This window comes from Lycium barbarum, chromosome 8, assembly GCF_019175385.1.
Source record: "Lycium barbarum isolate Lr01 chromosome 8, ASM1917538v2, whole genome shotgun sequence".
NCBI classification, from domain to species: Eukaryota; Viridiplantae; Streptophyta; class Magnoliopsida; order Solanales; family Solanaceae; genus Lycium; species Lycium barbarum.
The window spans coordinates 108,426,412-108,445,881 of record NC_083344.1 but is presented as its reverse complement, the minus strand read 5'-3'; the positions used below and the strand labels follow the sequence as shown (position 1 = coordinate 108,445,881).

The following is a 19,470-nucleotide window of genomic DNA, read 5'->3' as shown; positions in this document are numbered from 1 at the left end:
ATGGATACAATATTTGAATGGACTATATTGTTTGTTGTGGTTTAATAACATTTTTATTATTTGATTTGAATGTATGGTCCTCCTATATAAATTTACTAAAATACCCTTAATCCGTAATTACAAACTAATTCATATATATTAATAAAACTAAGATAAAAGATAAAATTGAAACTTTAATAAATAAGTAGGTGGTGGGTTGTGGGTGTCAGAGGGCGGGGGTTGATAGGGGTGTGGTGGACGTGAGTGGGGTGGGGTGTAGTGAGGTATAATAGGGAAAATGTAACATTAAATTCGTGGTTACAAAAATTAAACTTTTCCATACTTATATAATCACGAAGTTACAACAAATTTATAACACCATACAATATACCTTTAAAAATAATGAAAATAAACATAATTTCACATAAAACATTACAATAATGAACACGGGAAACAACCATCCAAACAGTGGGTAAGGGTCCCAGTCCTTGCACAAAACGAAACAAGTTTTTGTTACAAAAAAGGTGCTAAGTTACAAAGACAACATAGATTCCTTGGAGTGTATATATTCATCAACGTATCCGAACGCTTTCAATTGATCATCGATTTCTTTCCCAATTAGCACAGTATGAAGGCTCCTCGGAGACCGATCCACGCCATATCAACATGGGTTCGACGGCAACCCCCAAAAGTAAAGGCTTTTCTGGCTGTGGTTGCCGGCATGGCGGCGTTAGTACTGCTACGTGCCATTGTACACGATCACGACAACCTTTTCGTAGCTGCCGAGGCTGTTCACGCCATAGGAATCTCTGTCCTTATTTATAAACTCATGAAAGAAAAAACTTGTGCTGGTAAGTTACAATCCCCACCATTACCAACCATTGTGTTTTTTTCATATGTATGCTATGCTTTTTTTGATTAAAGACTAGAAAAATCTTAAAAGTAATGACTAAGAACCCTAATTGATTGTAGTATATCTATTTAGCGGATTAGGACTAATTATGATTACTAGCATATTCATTGATTATTGTCACAATGGGAAGCAGGAAAAATAGTTGCTTTTTAAAGGAATTTTAAGAGATCTGTTTTATTTTGAGGGTGTTTGGATTGGCTTATTTTAAGTGCTTTTTCGCAAAAATAGCTTTTAAGCTCTTTTTCTACTTTCTGTGGTGTTTGGGAACAGGGGCAGAGCTAGGTTGGGCTGAGGGTTCATCCGAAACCCCTTCGACGAAAAAATACACTGTATATACAAGGTTAAAATTATTTTTTATGTATATAGTACATGTTGTGCTCCTTGGCTTCTTCGTGTGTTTACTTCTTTATATTTTTGAACCCCCTTCGTAAAATTCCTGGCTTCGCCACTATTTGGGAAAGATAAAAAGTGTTTGTATGCACTTACTTTTAGTCCAAAAAGTACAAAATAAGCTAAAAGTTAAAAGTTGGGTATTTTTAACTTTTGGCTTTTAGCTTTTACTCCTTCCGTCCATTTTTACTTGTTTGGTATACTAAAAATAGATGGCCACTTTTTTGTCCAATTTGAAAAACTTGTGCTGGTAACAATTCCACCATTGTATTTTGCATATGTATTGCGTGCTCGTATATCAAAATTTGGTGCTTGTTTTAAGGAACTGTAAGAGATCTGTTTTCTTGACTATGTATCAGATTGATTTTTCCACTTGTGTTGAAATTTAGAATGGATTATACTGATTTTGTGGAGTCTTTATGCAATGAATGTGACTGCTGCATCTATTCTACCAGTGCCTTAGTTGGATTATATAGAAAGGCATGTTTCGTATACGATAAGAATCGGGTTACTTGAAAGAAAACAATAAAAAATAGTTGGGAAACGATAAATACAAAGACTAAAGACTAGAAAAATAAGATAGATGAAGTTCGAGAAATAAATTCCCAAAATTCAAAAGTAACGAGTAAGAACTCTAAGTGATTGTAATAAAAACCTAATTAGCGGATTAGGGTTAATCATGGTTACTTTCAATTCAAGAACTTAGCTGAAGACTGAATTGATCTTGACCCCTAACTGAATAATTAAAGACAATAATTAGTACTAAGACTAATTACCTTCTTCAAATTATCGATAAAAACCGTAGATATTGAGCAAAAAATTATTTTATCTCTTAGAAGAATCGTTCTTGTAAGGTTATAAGATGCTACTTCCTGTCCACTTTACTTGTCGTCCTTACTAAAAATAGAGGGTCCAAAATAGTTGTCATTTTAGAAAACCAAGATATAATTAAGTACATTTTTCCGATTTTGCCCTTAGTAATAATTATTCATGGAAGTATTCCCTGCGGTCCAGTTTACTTGTCGCATTTTTGTTTTACAAGTCCCTTAAGAAACTGTGTGTTTTGACTCTTATACCCTTATTTAATATCTTTAATCATTCAAAATGTTAATCTCTCTTCAATAAATAAAAACTTTATTGATTAGTCATATTAGTAATATATGTGAGTTAATCTAAGCAATCACAATATTGGAGTATGTGTACGTGCTCTTCACTTAGGTTTTCTATGCTAATTAGTCAATGTTTATTACTTCCAAGAATAATTATTAATAAGGGCATAATGGGAAAAATGTACTTAATTATATTTTGGTTTTCTAAAATGACAACTATTTTGGACCCTCTATTTTTAGTAAGGATGACAAGTAAAGTGGATCGGAGGGGGTCATAAACATTGACTAATTAGCATAGAAAACCTAAGTAAAGAGCACGTACACATACTCCATATTGTAATTGCTTAGATTAACTCACGTCCATCACTACTATGACTAATCAACAGAATTTTTATTTATTGGAGAGAATATTTATTGAAGAGGGATTAACATTCTAAATGATCAAATAAGGGTATAAGAGTCAAAACACATAGTTTCTTAAGAGACGTGTAAAACAAAAATGCGACAGGTAAAGTGGACCGGAGGGAGTATATCCCAAGTAATCTATACACAAGGTGTAAAGAAAAGAACTCCCAATAATATTAATAATGTTGTCAAAAAAGAACAAAATCCACCCCTATATATAGGGGAAAAATCGTGCACCTCTCCCGAATAGCATGAATTCGAATCCTACTTTTATGGAAATAATAAAATCTAACTAGACAAGTAAAAGATAATGTGACACTTCTTTCCAAAACTACCAAGAAAAAAAGGAAAGAAGTATTCAGCCCATCTTGGGCTTGGCATGCAAATCAGTCCTTGTTGGGCATGCAAATCAACTCATTTGGGGTTCCATGTGAGCTCCAATCTTCCTTCGCTTGGGCTTGGACTTGGAATATGAAATATGTGTAGCACTCAGCCAACTCGTCGCAACATTCATTACTCATAAGCAACAATGAAAAAAAAAAAAGATACTAACATGCGTTCACTTAACCCAAGTAAGCCTAGCATGTATAGATACACCCTTATAAAGCATGTGGACAACATCATTCCAATAGAATTTATTTTTTTTACTTGTATAAGCGTAACAAAATTCTCATCTAGATGCCATAGGGAATAATACTGGAAAATCCAATTTAGTTCTATTAATAAAGTATTCCAATGGGCATGGCAAAGAAAACACAAGATCAAGATAAGGTTGATGAGCTTCAATAAGACATCAAGAATGTGCTTATCGTGGAAGAATTGTGCCGACGAGTGGGCTAAGTGCTACACATATTTCATGGTCCAAGTCCAAGTCCAAAAGGAGGAAGATTGGTGCCCAAAATGAGCTGATCTGCATGCTGAAAAGTGCTGAAAAGCAAGCCCAAGATGGGCTGAATCACACGTCCAAAAAGGGCCGGAAAGCATGCCAAAGTCCCACTTTTCTAGTTTTGGGAAAAAGTGTGACATTTATTTTTACTTCTTGTCCTAGTTTAACGCTTTCTAATTTAAAATTTCCTAGTTAGATTTTATTATTTCCATAAAAGTAGGATTTTGGGGGAGGGGTGCACGATTTCCCCCCTATATATATGGGCGGATTTTATTCTTTTGGACAGCAATATCGTTAATATTATTGAGAGTTTTCTTTACCCCTTTGTGTATTAGTTGCTTGAGATTTATCTTACAACCTTACAAGATTGATTCTTCTAAGAGGTAAGATAATTCTTTGCTTGATATCTATGGTACGTACTCGATGAACTGAAGATTGTAATTAGTGAGATTGTAATTAGTCTTACACGAATTATTGTTTTTAATTATTCAATTAGGGTCTAGATCACTTCATTTAAGTTCTTGAATTGAATCTGCTAGTAATCATGATTAGCCCTAATACGCTAATTAGGTCTACTACCATCAATTTAGGGTTCTTAGTCATTACTTTTGAGAATTCATTTCGCCTATCCTATTTTTCTAGTCTTTAATCTTTGATTTTTCGTTTCCACATTATTTTCTTGTTTTTCTTTCAAGTAACCTGATTCTTATCACTATACCTGCATTAACTTTTTTGTTCATGTTTTTTCCTTAATGTATTGGACACTTTTGGTGGTTGGCTGCAGTAGCTAAGTCATGAATCATTTGCATTAGTCATAAGGAGTATTGGAGACTGCCTCAGCCCTCTGGCAGTCTGGCATCTCGTGGTATTAGAATAGATGGTGGGGAAATGATTGATTGATTTTTCCCAGACAATTTGTCTATATACTTTTTAAATAAACACAATGCAGGTGAAGAGGAGGTTGAGCATTTGTTTTCTGGCTCTTTGGTAGCGACAGTCTATTAGGATGAGAATCCTAAACTCTTTTTTTTTTTTAAAAAAGAAGTACAAGTACCTGAACAGTATTTACTTGCCTTCAGTTTCTTTATCTAATCATGCAACTTGGCATTGATTGATCAACCGACCAATCAATTATGCCTCAACCCCAAACTAGTTAGGGTTGGCTAGATGAATCCTTTGGATACATTTTCCTCTTCTCATGCTTATTCGCTTCAATACTAAATGATTGATATCTTAACGGCCAATTAAGAGTTCTCTAAAACTAGAGCTTCTCTGGATCTCATATTTACACGGACCAGCATAAAAAGACCAGATCTGTGTAAGGATAGCAAGAACAACTGAGCCGTAATCTCAATTAGTTGGATTTCCTATTTGGATCCTTTGCTTCCATTGTAATATGTTCTTAGCTAAATCCATATTAATTTCGACTGTATGCTTTTTGAAACAATTTTCCTCCCTGAGATTTTAGGTGTACCTCGTTATATCACCTTCAACTATCATAATATCATCCTTAAGGACTGTTGCGTAAGTATGTTACGTAAGGACACAACCAGATGATCTGAGTCGACCTTCTCACCTTTTCCATTTGTATGATACTGTCCTCCTGTCGAATATGATTATTTATATTCTTGAACAATATTGTATAACCACTTTTCCATCTTAACATTTGATTTCTGCAACATCCATTTTTTGTGGATTTGTTGGTCCTTAGAAGCACAACATTTAAGTCATATAACATTGTTGGTGTCACAACTCTTCTCTAAAATTTACTTTCCACTTCGTTTGGTGTTTTCCTATTGCATAAAGCTCCCATAATACTCATCTATTTATCCATCGTATTTTAGTTTCATATCATTCTCTTGGATGACTGAACCTAGATATGTGATTCTCTACATTAGACACAACAATCTTGTCTAATTCCAATTCACAATCAATCTTTTTATGAGGCTAAATTGGCCTCTGTATATAACCTCATCTTTTTCTCTATTTTATTTCATGGTATCAAAGCCAACAAGAGAATTAGGTTGTGCTAAGAAAGAAGCCAAAACCTGCTTGTCTAAAGAATCAAACTGTTCCTGTCTGCTTTTTCTTTTTTAATTTTATGACCGAGGAAACCTTTTTGTTATATCCCCTATACCCAATCCTACAGCGATAAACAGAATCCCCATAAAAATACCACTAGATCAAGCACCAGTGATTTCATATCTGGTCAAAATCTTGGCTGATTTCATTTTGATCTATGGCGACATTGATGGTGAGAGTATTTTTTCTTCTTTCCTTTTCAAAATAACTTCCACAGATGCCAAAGCTTTTTTCACAATATCTTTGTTGTCTATCGCATTACTTAGTTTTTATAATTCAAGCATGGTGAAAATCAATAGTGTGCTATTGAGATGGGTTATGAAAGGCAACAGTGGTAATATATATGATAGAATACTGTAACCTTTTTAGGGTCATTTATCTAATTGTTAATTTAGTAAAATCGCTTGTCCTCTTCTGTAGATCTATTAATTATATCTCTTGAGTTATTTTTCCTTCTATCCTGTTTCTATCCTTATAAACTGGAGTTCTTTTTCTAAATACAATATGAGTCTATTTCTCAATCTAATCCTGAGTCAATCCTATGCTTAGAATTTCTTGATTGCATTGTCAGTTCCCCTGATCATTTGTTACTCTAATTTGTACTATTGCAGGACTTTCACTCAAATCCCAGGAGCTCACTGCTCTGTTTTTGGCTGTCAGACTGTATTGTAGTTTTGTCATGGAATATGATATACACACCTTACTTGATTTAGCTACATTGGCTACAACCTTGTGGGTTATTTATATGATCCGATTTAATCTTAAATCAAGTTACATGGAGGACAAAGACAATTGTGCAATTTATTATGTGGTAAGTCTTCAAACAACCTCACTTTTATATGTGTTTCATACGAGGTCTAGACTAGGGGGCATATAGAAGGTCTTCTCTAACTTTAGTACATACATTGATGTAAATTATCTTTGGTCTATAGCTACCACATACCGTTTTTACCTGTACTAGTGAAGCTAGACAGTATTTGTGGTGATGTTGAATAATAATTTCAATTCAATTACAACTTTACTTGGTATCTGGAAAATGAAAAATATAGATAAAACTAGGAATTTGATTAGTGAAGATCCACGTGTGGTTGATCCCTTTTGGTAAAACTCCTTAAGATCAAATTATCTAGTGATTTGTACTAAAGGTGGATTTGTGAGATGATGAAATTTGTAGAGTGAAGTCTCTTTATAAGAATGCATTTGAGTAGATATGAAGGTTCAACGAAGGAATTTCATTCTCACTTTTGTATGATTTATAGTTTATGGCAAGTTATATAAAATTTCAACTAGAAATGATCTCAAATGTTTACTTTATCCTAAAAACTGATTTAAAGTATTTGGCTTTACCAACGAGAAGAAAGATCTCCAACATTTGGAAACTAGAGAATATTTTTTTAATTTTAGTAATGGTACGTGAGCAAAGTGACTAGAAATCTCTATTTCAGTATAACTGTAGAAGCTTCCTTTCAGTTCCATATATCTTTAGCATTGTCAAAAAATATATCTTTAGCATTTCATGACAAGATTATTTTGTTACAAAGTAATTGTCTTTGAATTCTGAGTAGTCTCAGCTGCTCATATGAGGGCTTTTTAAAGTTATATAGACATTGGAGAATGTTAAGTCCTCAGCTTCAGATAGGTAAATGGATATCATTTGGCGTTCTTTGTTTTCTTGTTTCTAGATTTTGGTTGCATGACTCTCTGTGTTGCATGCTGTATAGAGTATTTCTCTGGCTTCTCTTTTAGAAGTAATTTTTTAACGCACTTTTGTCCAGGTGATCCCTTGTGCTGCCTTAGCCTTACTAATTCATCCATCAACATCACATCACTTCATCAATAGAATCTTCTGGGCTTTCTGTGTTTATTTGGAGGCAGTTTCTGTGCTTCCTCAACTTCGTGTCATGCAGAACACTAAGGTATAGTTACTGATCATTGTTGATGAACATGCAGATTTTGCTCTCTTAAAAAATTTCCTGTAAGCTTTGACAACCTACTTGGTAATTGGTATATTGTCTACAGATAGTTGAACCTTTCACAGCTCATTATGTATTTGCGTTGGGTGTTGCGAGGTTCTTAAGCTGCGCTCATTGGGTTCTCCAGGTTTGATTTACCAATGTCAAAATGACACATATCACATAACTTTCATTGACAAGTTTTTCGTTCTTCATATTTGGTGTAGACGCAGTATCTGATTTGGCTGAGTGTTTCTACTGCTCTACTTCAATGATTCAAACTAGTATGGTTTGAATAGTCTTATAGCATATTTGGCCAAGTTTCTAAAATCTACTTATTTTGAAAAGTGCTTTTTCTTAGTACTTTTTGAGAAATTACTTTTGGAGATAGCAGTTTGTGTGTGGCTAAACAATTCGAACAACACTTTTATCAATATTTTGCAGTAATTTGTGCTTGGACAAGGTTCCAAAAGTTCAAATGGGAAAAAACTACTTTTTTCAGCTTCTGCAAAACAACTTCTGCTACTAATAAAAAACACTAATTATTATTTCCCTAAAAGCTTTGTCAAACGCCTCACTTTTCTAAAATAAGCGCTTTCTGAAAGAAAAAAAGAAGCTCTTTTGGCTTCCTGGAAGCTTGGCCAAACAAGCTCTAAGTTGATGAAAAAATGATCATAGATTATATGGTGCTTTAGTTACTATTACTTTGTCCTAGATTTGGATTAGTGCCTTATGATGCCTGTCTCAGCATCACTTCCAATAGTTAGCGCAAATTCAGGTTGTGCACCAAGTACTTACTACATTATATGGAACTGATGGACTTTTAGAAACATCTTCAGTTTGTTGAACAATGTATTTTTCTACTATGATAGGTTGTGTAATTTGAGATTCTTAATTGGCTGGACAAATTTCGTATATGTGTGGATATTGTTCAGTGGCTTAAGTTTATGATCAGAGACTGAGGAAGATTGTCACTTTTAGATCAATTTTCGCATGCATGCTATTCTATTCTACTAACCTTCTGATTTTCTCTTGGCCTGACGACAGGTTTTGGACAGTCGTGGCCATCTGCTAGTAGCATTGGGTCATGGTCTATGGCCTTCAATGGTTCTTATATCTGAAATTGTTCAGACATTCATCTTAGCAGACTTCTGTTACTACTATGTTAAAAGGTTGACTAATCTTCACATTTGTATCCGTTTCTTGAATATGGGCATCCCATGCCTTGCTTGCTTTTCAAAATGCTTCTATTGACCATAGCCTTCTCATTTTGTAAATGTTTTGCAGTGTTTTCGGAGGACAGCTGGTTTTGCGCCTTCCTTCTGGGGTCGTGTAACTGAAGTTTGTGCTAAGTGATGGACGAATTTCGCATACCCTGCTTGCCTTGCGTTTGCTTAATATTTTTGTATCTACGCGAGTTCAACACTTGGTCTGGGTTCTCCAGGAGCAAGATCAAAGAGTGGATGTTCTTGTAAAGCTAGCACTATCTAAATGAAGTATTTGATTTTGTGGCAATCATAGTTTTAACTTTTTTCTTTATGAGCTCTAATTTTACGGCTTCAGAAAGGTAGTTCCACTTGGTAGTTTTCATGAACTATGTTGAATGATTAATGATACTGGTTGTAACATAAACTACAGTGCCTATTTGATTACAATATAAACAAGTTGAATGAAAGAGTTTTTTTCCTTTATAAGTTCAAAAATTGGATAATATTTACCCGCTTTAGCTTGATTTTTGGGTTTTCAAAAAGTAGTGTGTTTTTTTATGCAAAGATATATGCGAATTCAGTAAAAATATACAACTCAGATATGATTTGCATATTTGTTGTATAGAATCTGGTCAAAACATACAACTTATAAACCGCATGCATATAACTCTGATACAATTTTTTTTATTGTATACAAATTCTGTCAAAACACATTAGCCTACATATAGTTAGCATGCAACTTATTTGTGTTTTTCTTTTCGAGTTTCAGTATGAAATTCCAATGAAAACTAACTCTAATTTTCACTGAACTAACTCAAAATTTAGATATAAACTCCAAAGAATATTCTCAGTCCGAATAAATAATAATTTTGCAAATTACGATTTTCAAATTCAAAGCTTCAAAATGTTTTAGTGGTTGTCAATGAAACTTTAAATGGAGTTACAACTTTTTAATAATTTCTTAATTACAACCATGTAAAAATATATGGGAGTCCATATTACTAGAATAAATGACCTCCCAATCGTCCCCTCGAGGTTGATATATCTCTCTGATGGTGGTGCATCTTGAAATTGACAAGAATAACATAAAGCTCATTTACCACAAGTTGTAAGGTATATACTGATCCGCATAAGTTAAATCTCCAACCATCAAAATCATGAAAGGATCATTCATTAGGAGATGATCAATCGTTGTGGTTATATTGCTTGTAAGGCCCAAAGGGCCAATAACTGCTTGTCGTTGTAGATACTTGTATACAATTTTTCTATCTATTATATTAGAAGCACCGGATGGTGCACTGTTTCGTCATCCGTTTGTGGGCCCAAAAAAACTATGGGCCCACATATTAAACAAAAACCATTCAATATTAAAAAAAAAAAGTGTGGTCCCCATATTAAACACAAACCAACCAATATTAAAAAAAAAAAAAAGTAAAAAAAGTGGAACTCACCATTTCCAAATTCACGGAGAAAAAAAAGTGGACCCCATATTAACAAAATCAAGCAATATAAAAAAAAGTGAATCCCATATTAAAAAAATAAACAATGTAAAAAAAAAAAACGTGCAGACTTTGTATTCGTAGCAAACACTAATATAATAAAGTTTTAGATACGGAGCACAAATTATAATGTTATATTAATCGTGTTTTGAACATTAAAAAAAAAAGTAAAAAAAGGTGGAACCCGCCATCTCCAAACTCACGGGAAAAAAAAGTGGGCCCCATATTAACAAAATCAAGCAATATAAAAAAAAAAAGTGAATCGCATATTAAAAAAATAAACAATGTAAAAAAAAACGTGCAGACTTTGTATTCGTAGCAAACACTAATATAATAAAGTTTTAGATACGGAACACAAACTACAATGTTAATTGTGGGCCCATATATTAAACACAAACCAACAATATTAAAAAAAAAAGTGTGGTCCCCATATTAAACAAAAACCAACCAATATTAAAAAAAAAAAAAGTAAAATAAGTGGAACCCATCATCTCCAAACTCAAGGGGAAAAAAAAAGTGGACTCCATATTAACAAAATCAAGCAATATAAAAAAAAAAGTGAATCCCATATTAAAAAAACAAACAATGTAAAAAAAAAAACCGTGCAGACTTTGTATTCGTAGCAAACACTAATATAATAAAGTTTTATATACGGAGCACAAACTACAATGTTATATTAATCGTGTTTTGAACATTAAAAAAAAAAGTAAAAAAAGTGGAACCCACTATCTCCAAACTCACGGGAAAAAAAAAGTGGACCCCATATTAACAAAATCATGCAATATAAAAAAAAGTGAATCCCATATTAAAAAAACAAACAATGTCAAAAAAAAAAAAAAACGTGCAGACTTTGTTTTCGTAGCAAACACTAATATAATAAAGTTTCAGATACGGAGCACAAACTACAATGTTATATTAATCGTGTTTTGAACATAGTAGGACACTTTTTCGTCGTCCGTTTGTGGGCTCCAAAAAAAAATTGTGGGCCCACATATTAAACACAAACCAACCAATATGAAAAAAAAAAAAAAGAGGTAAAAAAAGTAGAACCCACCATCTCCAAACTCACGGACAAAAAAAATATATACCCCATATTACCAAAATCAAGCAATATAAAAAAAAAGTAAATTTCATATTAAAAAAACAAATAATGTCAAAAAAAAAAAAACGTACAGACTTTGTATTCGTAGCAAACACTAATATAATAAAGTTTTAGATACGAAGCACAAACTATAATGTTATATTAATCGTGTTTTGAACATTAAAAAAAAAAGTAAAAAAAGGTGGAACCCGCCATCTCCAAGCTCACGGGAAAAAAAGTGGGCCCCATATTAACAAAATCAAGCAATATAAAAAAAAAGTGAATCCCATATTAAAAAAATAAACAATGTAAAAACAAACGTGCAGACTTTATATTCGTAGCAAACACTAATATAATAAAGTTTTAGATACGGAGCACAAACTATAATGTTAATTGTGGGCCCACATATTAAACACAAACCAACCAATATTAAAAAAAAAAAAAGTAAAAAAAGTGGAACCCACCATCTCCAAACTCACGGGGAAATAATAAAGTTTTATATACGGAGCACAAACTACAGTGTTATATTAATCGTGTTTTGAACATTAAAAAAAAAAAGTAAAAAAAGTGGAATCCACTATCTCCAAACACACGGGGAAAAAAAATGGACCCCATATTAACAAAATCAGGCAATATAAAAAAAAAGTGAATCTCATATTAAAAAAACAAACAAAGTAAAAAAAAAACGTGCAGACTTTGTATTCGTAGCAAACACTAATATAATAAAGTTTTAGATACGGAACACAAACTATAATGTTATATTAATCGTGTTTTGAACATAGTAGGACACTTTTTCGTCGTCCGTTTGTGGGCCCAAAAAACAATTGTGGGCCCACATATTAAACAAACCAACAAATATTAAAAAAAAAAAAAAGAGGTAAAAAAGGTAGAAACCACCATCTCCAAACTCACGGAGAAAAAAAAAAGTAGACCCCATATTAACAAAATCAAGCAATATAAAAAAAAAGTAAATTTCATATTAAAAAAACAAACAATGTCAAAAAAAAAAAAACGTGCAGACTTTGTATTCGTAGCAAACACTAATATAATAAAGTTTTAGATACGGAGCACAAATTACAATGTTATATTAATCGTGTTTTGAATATTAAAAAAAAAGTAAAAAAAGTGGAACCCACCATCTCCAAACTTACGGAAAAAAAAAAGTGGACCCCATATTAACAAAATCAGGCAATATAAAAAAAAGTGAACCCCATATTAAAAAAACAAACAATGTCAAAAAAAAAAAATGTGCAGACTTTGTATTCGTAGCAAACACTAATATAATAAAGTTTTAGATACGGAACACAAACTATATATTAATTGTGTTTTGAACATAGTAGGACACTTTTTCGTCGTCCGTTTGTGGGCCCAAAAAACAATTGTGGGCCCACATATTAAACAAACCAACAAATATTAAAAAAAAAAAAAAAAAAGAGGTAAAAAAGGTAGAACCCACCATCTCCAAACTCACGGAGAAAAAAAAAAGTAGACCCATATTAACAAAATCAAGCAATATAAAAAAAAGTAAATTTCATATTAAAAAAAAAACAATGTCAAAAAAAAAAAACGTGCAGACTTTGTATTCGTAGCAAATACTAATATAATAAAGTTTTAGATACGGAACACAAACTACAATGTTATATTAATCGTGTTTTGAATATTAAAAAAAAAAGTAAAAAAAGTGGAACCACCATCTCCAAACTCACGGGGAAAACAAATTGGCCCCATATTAACAAATAAAAAAAAGTGAATCCCATATTAAAAAAACAAACAATGTCAAAAAAAAAGTGCAGACTTTGTATTCGTAGCAAACACTAATATAATAAAGTTTTAGATACGGAGCACAAACTATAATGTTATATTAATCGTGTTTTGAACATAATATATAGTGTATATATATATAATCACTATTCAAAGACAACTACATATACATAGATGCACTATAATTTAAAGTGTTGGGCCCGTGCTGCGCACGGGCCTAGGCCATCTAGTTGATAAATATAGTCGGGTTAGGTAATTAAATGGAAAACTCTCTAATAATGATAATTAAGTTTATAATTAAGTAATCTTCAAATAGTATATCTGGACATGGCGAGGATGTGTCGAGAATTTTTTACTATTTGTTCCTCCTGTATAGTTGTTAAGAAAATGATCCTCATTTTATTTTTCTTATAATTGATAGGCCTTTTAGACCGCCGTCTAACGGTCCCTTTTATGCAAATTGAAAATCTTATGAGAAATGTTAAACCATGATCTAAAGCTTTATAGTTTATTTAAAAGTTAGACGATGGTCTAATAATTTGTTATAAGATTGAGAAATATATGAGTAAATACTAGACCGGACTCAGGGGCGGATCTACATGTTGTCGAGGGAACATCATCGGTAAAAAATTACAGTGTATATATAGGGTAAATTTTCTGTGTTTATGTGCATATATTAACTTTTGAACACCCTCGACAAAAAATTACAGTGTATTTATAGCTTCTTCTTTTTTCCGAACACCCTGAATGAAAATCTTGAATCCGCCACTGATCGGACTAATCTAATATTATCTGGAAGAGTAACTTTTTAAGGATTATATTTGCACAACTTTTAGCCCATTCTGGAGAATTGATGAGAAGTATATATAGAAACAAGCCTACAAGAAGTATATGAAGGTTTAGGCTCGAATACCTTCAATTACGAGTTGATGTAAAGTGAAATTTTCGTAGACTAGTCCAAAAGGTCTAAATAATCGAGTTATTGAATAAAAGCAGTCAACTTTAATTGATCAAGACTAGGTACACTAAAGTAATATTCAAATGTTGAAAAATTAAAGAAAAAAATAGATAGAAGATGAGAAGAATACATATGTCAGTCAATGATATAAAATATACAATTGCAATCTCTTGGGACTAGTATTTGCAACTTGCAAACATCTTAAATAAAATAATAATAAGTGCCATGGAGGGACGAACACAGCAGTCCCTTCTTGTACCCACTGCTTCACGAATTGTACCCACATTAAATTCTTGTACCATGAACTATATAATTTGTACACTTTATTCAACTATTTTTATATTCCATTAGACATGTGTCATAATACTTAATATTTATTCCCTTCTCATGTATAGACGTATGCACTTTAAATTTAATTCTTCGACACATTTATTTCCTCCGTGCACTTTTACTTGTTCACTTTTGACTTTTCGTATTCTAGCTGAATATTTATTCTCTTTTCATGTATAGATATATGCAGTTCAATTTTAATTCTCCTACATAAATTTATTTCCTCCAGGCACTTTAATTTGTTCACTTTTGACTTTTCACATTCTTTGAGAATTAATAAATCTCACGTGGATATATGTCACAGTACTGAATATTTATTCTCTTCCCATGTATACACGTGTGCACTTCTATTTTAATTCTCCGACACATATTTATTTCCTCCGTGCACTTTTACTTGTTCATTTTGACTTTTCACGTTATTTAAGAATTAATAAATGAAGTACTCCTTCCGTCCCATATTACTTGGCCACATTACTATACTTGACTTTTCACGTTCTTTAAGAATTAATAAAAATGAAGTACTCCCTTCGTCCATATTAACGTAGACATGTGTCATAATACTTAATATTTAATTCCCTTCTCATGTATAGACGTATGCACTTTAAATTTAATTATCCGACACATTTATTTCCTCTGTGCACTTTTACTTGTTCACTTTTGATTTTCATGTTCTAGCTAAATATTTATTCTCTTCTCATGTATAGACATATGCAATTCAATTTTAATTCTCCTACACAAATTTATTTCCTCTGTGCACTTTAATTTGTTCATTTTTTACTTTTCACATTATTTGAGAATTAATAAATCTCACGTAGATATATGTCATAGTACTAAATATTTATTCTCTTCTCATGTATACACGTGTGCACTTCTATTTTAATTCTCCGACACATATTTATTTTCTCCGTGCACTTTTACTTATTCATTTTTGACTTTTCACGTTATTTAAGAATTAATAAATGAAATACTCCTTCCGTCCCATATTACTTGGCCGCATTACTATACTTGACTTTTTACGTTCTTTAAGAATTAATAAAAATGAAATACTCCCTTCGTCCATATTACTTGGCCACATTACTAAAAATATATGTCTATTTTTCTATTATATATTTATCTTTTTTTCTATTTCTATTATCTCAGTTTTCCTTCTTTGTCAATACTTTAATCGTGAAGAGAGAATGAATAATAGCAATACAAATTTGCACAAAAAGTTATTTTAATGCTCCTACACATAATTTGTTTACTTTTGACTTTTCACGTTCTTTGAAAATTAATAAATCAAGTATATATTTTTATCATAATATCCATATTTATTGGTATATAGTCTCAATAGCCTCAGAAAATGATTTGAAAATAAATAATTAATGTGAAGGGTAAAATAAGAAGAAGAATTTTTTTTCCTTGATATGTTAACATTGACAAGTAAAAGTAAAGGGAGGGAGTGACATTTATCCCCGTTTTCCTTCATTGTCAATACTTTACTTATTTACTCTCCTTTGCAGTCTCTGATTATTATTTCTTTACATTTATAAAATGTATTACTTTATATTTTCATTTCAGAATTAAAATTTGGTGATTAATGATATAGCATATATCTTTCTAATTTTGATTTCGTTGTAACAATTAATATAAAAAATTATAATATATTTTTTAATTAATTTAATAAAAATATTTTAATCCAATATATACCACAAAATGGTTTTTATGTTTGGATCTGAATAGTTACTTAATTGAAATGGATATCAACCTGTCGGTATACATATAAAATATTAAAGAATTTAAAAGAAAAAATTTAGAATCAAAATATTAATTTTTCCTCATATTCTTACTAATTTTCTTTTACATCAATGAACAACTTTCATTGTCATGATAATGATAAAAATGTCCGACTCTTTCCATCTCAAAGTCTTTTAATTACAACTAAAGTAATAGTACATAAAATACATTTTGTATATATAATAACAATTAGAATATTTTTAAAAGTTATTTTCAAAATACAAACCTTAAAAACTGACTAATTAAAGTGAATAGACATGTTGAGCCCGTGCATCGCAGGGCATGTATTGCTAGTTTAACTATATAATAAGAGTGAGCCTTGGTACGATTAAGGGCAGTTCCGTAATAACAATTTTATGAGTTCTTATTTGTTTCCTCATGTGAAGACGCGTGTACACAGAACCAACCTTTTCTTCTTCCAGCAAGTTCCATATTTCTTTCACTCAATATTTTTGTGTCCTCTCCTGTATTTGTCCATTTTTCTTCAATTTTAATTCTCCTACTCTTCCGTATAATTTTTTGCTAAATTTTTAACATGCATGTCAGTAACTCTATCTGATCTGCACATCCATATTTGGTGCATGTAATTGTATAGTATTTTGGGTTACTGATCGTTGATATGGTGAAATTTTAAATTATGTAGGCTAATGAGCCTAGTTGGGTGATATGCCTGAGACAACTAAATTATTTGGTAAGAATTCTTTTGTTTCTCTTTTGTTATATTTAGGGTAAATTAGAACTGCCTTCAACAATTGCAAAGTTGTACATTCCTGTGAATTGGGGAATTTTTTTTATAAGATTATATACATATACATATATAGAGATACTTAAAAGGCATGAAGCAGTAGTTCGAATTTTATATTTTAAATGTCAGCCCAGTTAGATGTGATTGTATTGTTTTGTCCCATTTTTACTTGTTAGTAATAAGAAATTGATAGGTTGCATCCATTCGTTGGTAATGGAAGTTTGGTCGGAAATCGTCAAATTTCATATCAATTTGATAGTTTCTTGCTAAGATTATACTTGCCTGTCAATAATTTCTGTTTTGCACTTGTATGTTTAGAAATAAACATCTAGGTGCACATTTGGATTCTTCTACGTCATATAGTTCTTGCTGGACTTGATTGGGTAAAATGAAATTTTGAAAGTGAATTAGATCTTTTCCTATGTAGGGTGAATTTGGTATAAAAAGGGCAGTCTGGTGCACTAAGCTCCCGCTATGTGCGGGGTTCGGAGAAGGGCCGGACCACAAGGGTCTATTGTACGCAGCCTTACCTTGAATTTGGTATAGTATAAGCAAAATCCAAAAGTTAATTAAGAAGACGAGGAACCTAAATACCTACGTTGGCCACCCTTTCTTTTCCTCGGTATGTGTTTCTTTTACGTGGTTGTGATACAACTTGTGAAGAATTCTCATGTTTTTTTTTGTTTTTAGTTTATTTTCCTTGTGTCATCTTTGATTTACAGCATTACTGAGGTAACAACATGTTGGTTTCAAGGGTGCTAGCAAAAGTGTTGCTTGTTCTCTGTCTGCCGAAGTTGGTTAGTCCTTTTGACAATTTTACGCTCTCTCTCCATCTGTGATTTTCTTATTGATGAGTTCATGTCAGTGTTTTCCGTTCTGTAATTTCATTATTCTTTGTTTTTATCTCTTTACCGTATTAATTCTTAACTGATCTCGATCATTTTAAATTCTATTTCTTTCATCTACATTGCTTGATTTGGGTAAGTTGTATTGGGTTTTAGTTATTCTTGTTAGTGTGTTAGTGATATTTATTTTCTAATGTTAATCAGTTAGCATTGTATATAAACAGAATGGAAGAGATTGTATGGAATCAGAGGAGAATTTAGAGCACCAGTGCAAATACTGGCCCTAATCGAGAAAGAAGAACTAAGAAAAGCGTGGAACCAAAAAACATGAAGGGTGGCCTTCTTTCCTTGCTATCCATAGGGGGATTAAGACAAATGTTATTGTTAAAAAATTGTGTGTTTGTGGTGAGAAATCTGGATATGCTTCAAGTCGTATACCTTATTTGGAGCACTTTCCAAAGAGAATTGTTTGTCCCTCACAAATACTCTCCTGGGATAGAATGAAGCAAAGCCAAGAAATAATGAAATCAAGTCTTTGAACACACAAGAATAATGCTGCAGTCACTAAACTTACAGTTTTTTTCTTAAGGGAGAATTCTGGTTTTTTGAGTACTTCTTATGATAGAAATATTTCCAGGATTTCATCCATTTATTGAGATGTTTTAAGCCTTCAACCTGAAATGATGCAACCTTTAGGGAAGAGTTGCATTGTTTCATAAAGAAATGTACTCTTTCAGAAAGAAAAATACTTTTTCTTTTTTAAGCAAGAAAAGTATCTTTTTTTCTTTTAAGAAGAAAGAAAAATACTTTTCTTTTTGCCAATTCCTTTTATTTTCTCTTGAAAATTCCAACAATCCCCCGCCATTTTCAAGTGAAAATAACAACCCAATACTTCCTTTAGAAATTAAGAGACAAGTGAATCCATGCATAAATAAAGTATCTAGCGATTGAACTTTACATTAGCGGAATACAATTTCTATTAAACCGAATAGTCAGGTAAGACAAGTCATTTGAACCGACCATCATATTGTAAAACAGGATGTATCTCACACATGAATTCTATTACATTATTTCTTTATAACCAACACCATAAGGCCTTGTGTTCCAATCCTCTCGCGAATGCATAGAAACCAAATCCGAGCTTCTTGAAGCGGCCCACTTTGCATCCACATAAGTAGACCCTTATTAATATGCTCCTGCAAGAGCACCCATCAATAGGTCAATTAAGAATTTATAAACTCAACCTCCTTTTAACAAATTGCAGGACAAAGCACTTACTTTGGGACGGTAATACCAAGTGCTATCAACCAATAAAGAATGTTATCACTCATTGAACTTGAGACTGGACGCTGTATCAAGCGTCAAGTTGGGGCTTCACCCTTAATGGTCTTTCTTTATGGGTTTTAACCTCATTCCCCTTGATGTTCTCAACACCAAGTTCCTTGCCAATCCCTTAGTTAATGGATCTGCAAGATTATTAAGTGAATGCACATAGTTAATCGTGATCACTCCATCTTTAATTAATTGGTTTATATAACCGTGTCTAAGGCT

The 19,470-nt window shown here is 32.2% G+C and overlaps 1 protein-coding gene and 1 long non-coding RNA gene across 4 annotated transcripts; both read left to right on the top strand.

Annotated features, from left to right (window-relative positions):
* The first annotated feature begins 451 nt into the window (after positions 1-451).
* On the top strand, positions 452-9,391 carry LOC132606612 (uncharacterized). The gene is made up of 6 exons (XM_060320187.1): positions 452-830; positions 6,376-6,575; positions 7,540-7,680; positions 7,784-7,864; positions 8,764-8,888; positions 9,004-9,391. Exons 1-6 carry the CDS (start codon positions 608-610, stop codon positions 9,050-9,052), a joined length of 819 nt encoding a protein of 272 aa, XP_060176170.1. The 5' UTR covers positions 452-607; the 3' UTR covers positions 9,053-9,391.
* Positions 9,392-16,716: 7,325 nt separating this feature from the next.
* Positions 16,717-18,741, top strand: LOC132605250 (uncharacterized). Of its 3 annotated transcripts, none has more exons than XR_009569119.1 (4): positions 16,717-17,020; positions 17,502-17,696; positions 17,765-17,871; positions 18,144-18,741. It is a non-coding gene; the product is annotated as an uncharacterized LOC132605250 (long non-coding RNA). The 3 variants fall into 3 exon arrangements; XR_009569118.1 differs by having other exon boundaries at positions 16,721-17,020; positions 17,797-17,871; XR_009569117.1 differs by having other exon boundaries at positions 17,502-17,871.
* The last annotated feature ends 729 nt before the right edge of the window (positions 18,742-19,470 follow it).

Coding starts and splice junctions, on each gene's coding strand:
- LOC132606612 (XM_060320187.1), top strand. CDS start 608: ATGAAGGCTCCTCGGAGACCGATCCACGCCATATCAACATGGGTTCGA. Junction 831..6,375: donor GAAAGAAAAAACTTGTGCTG/GTAAGTTACAAT, acceptor GTACTATTGCAG/GACTTTCACTCAAATCCCAG. Junction 8,889..9,003: donor TGTTACTACTATGTTAAAAG/GTTGACTAATCT, acceptor AATGTTTTGCAG/TGTTTTCGGAGGACAGCTGG.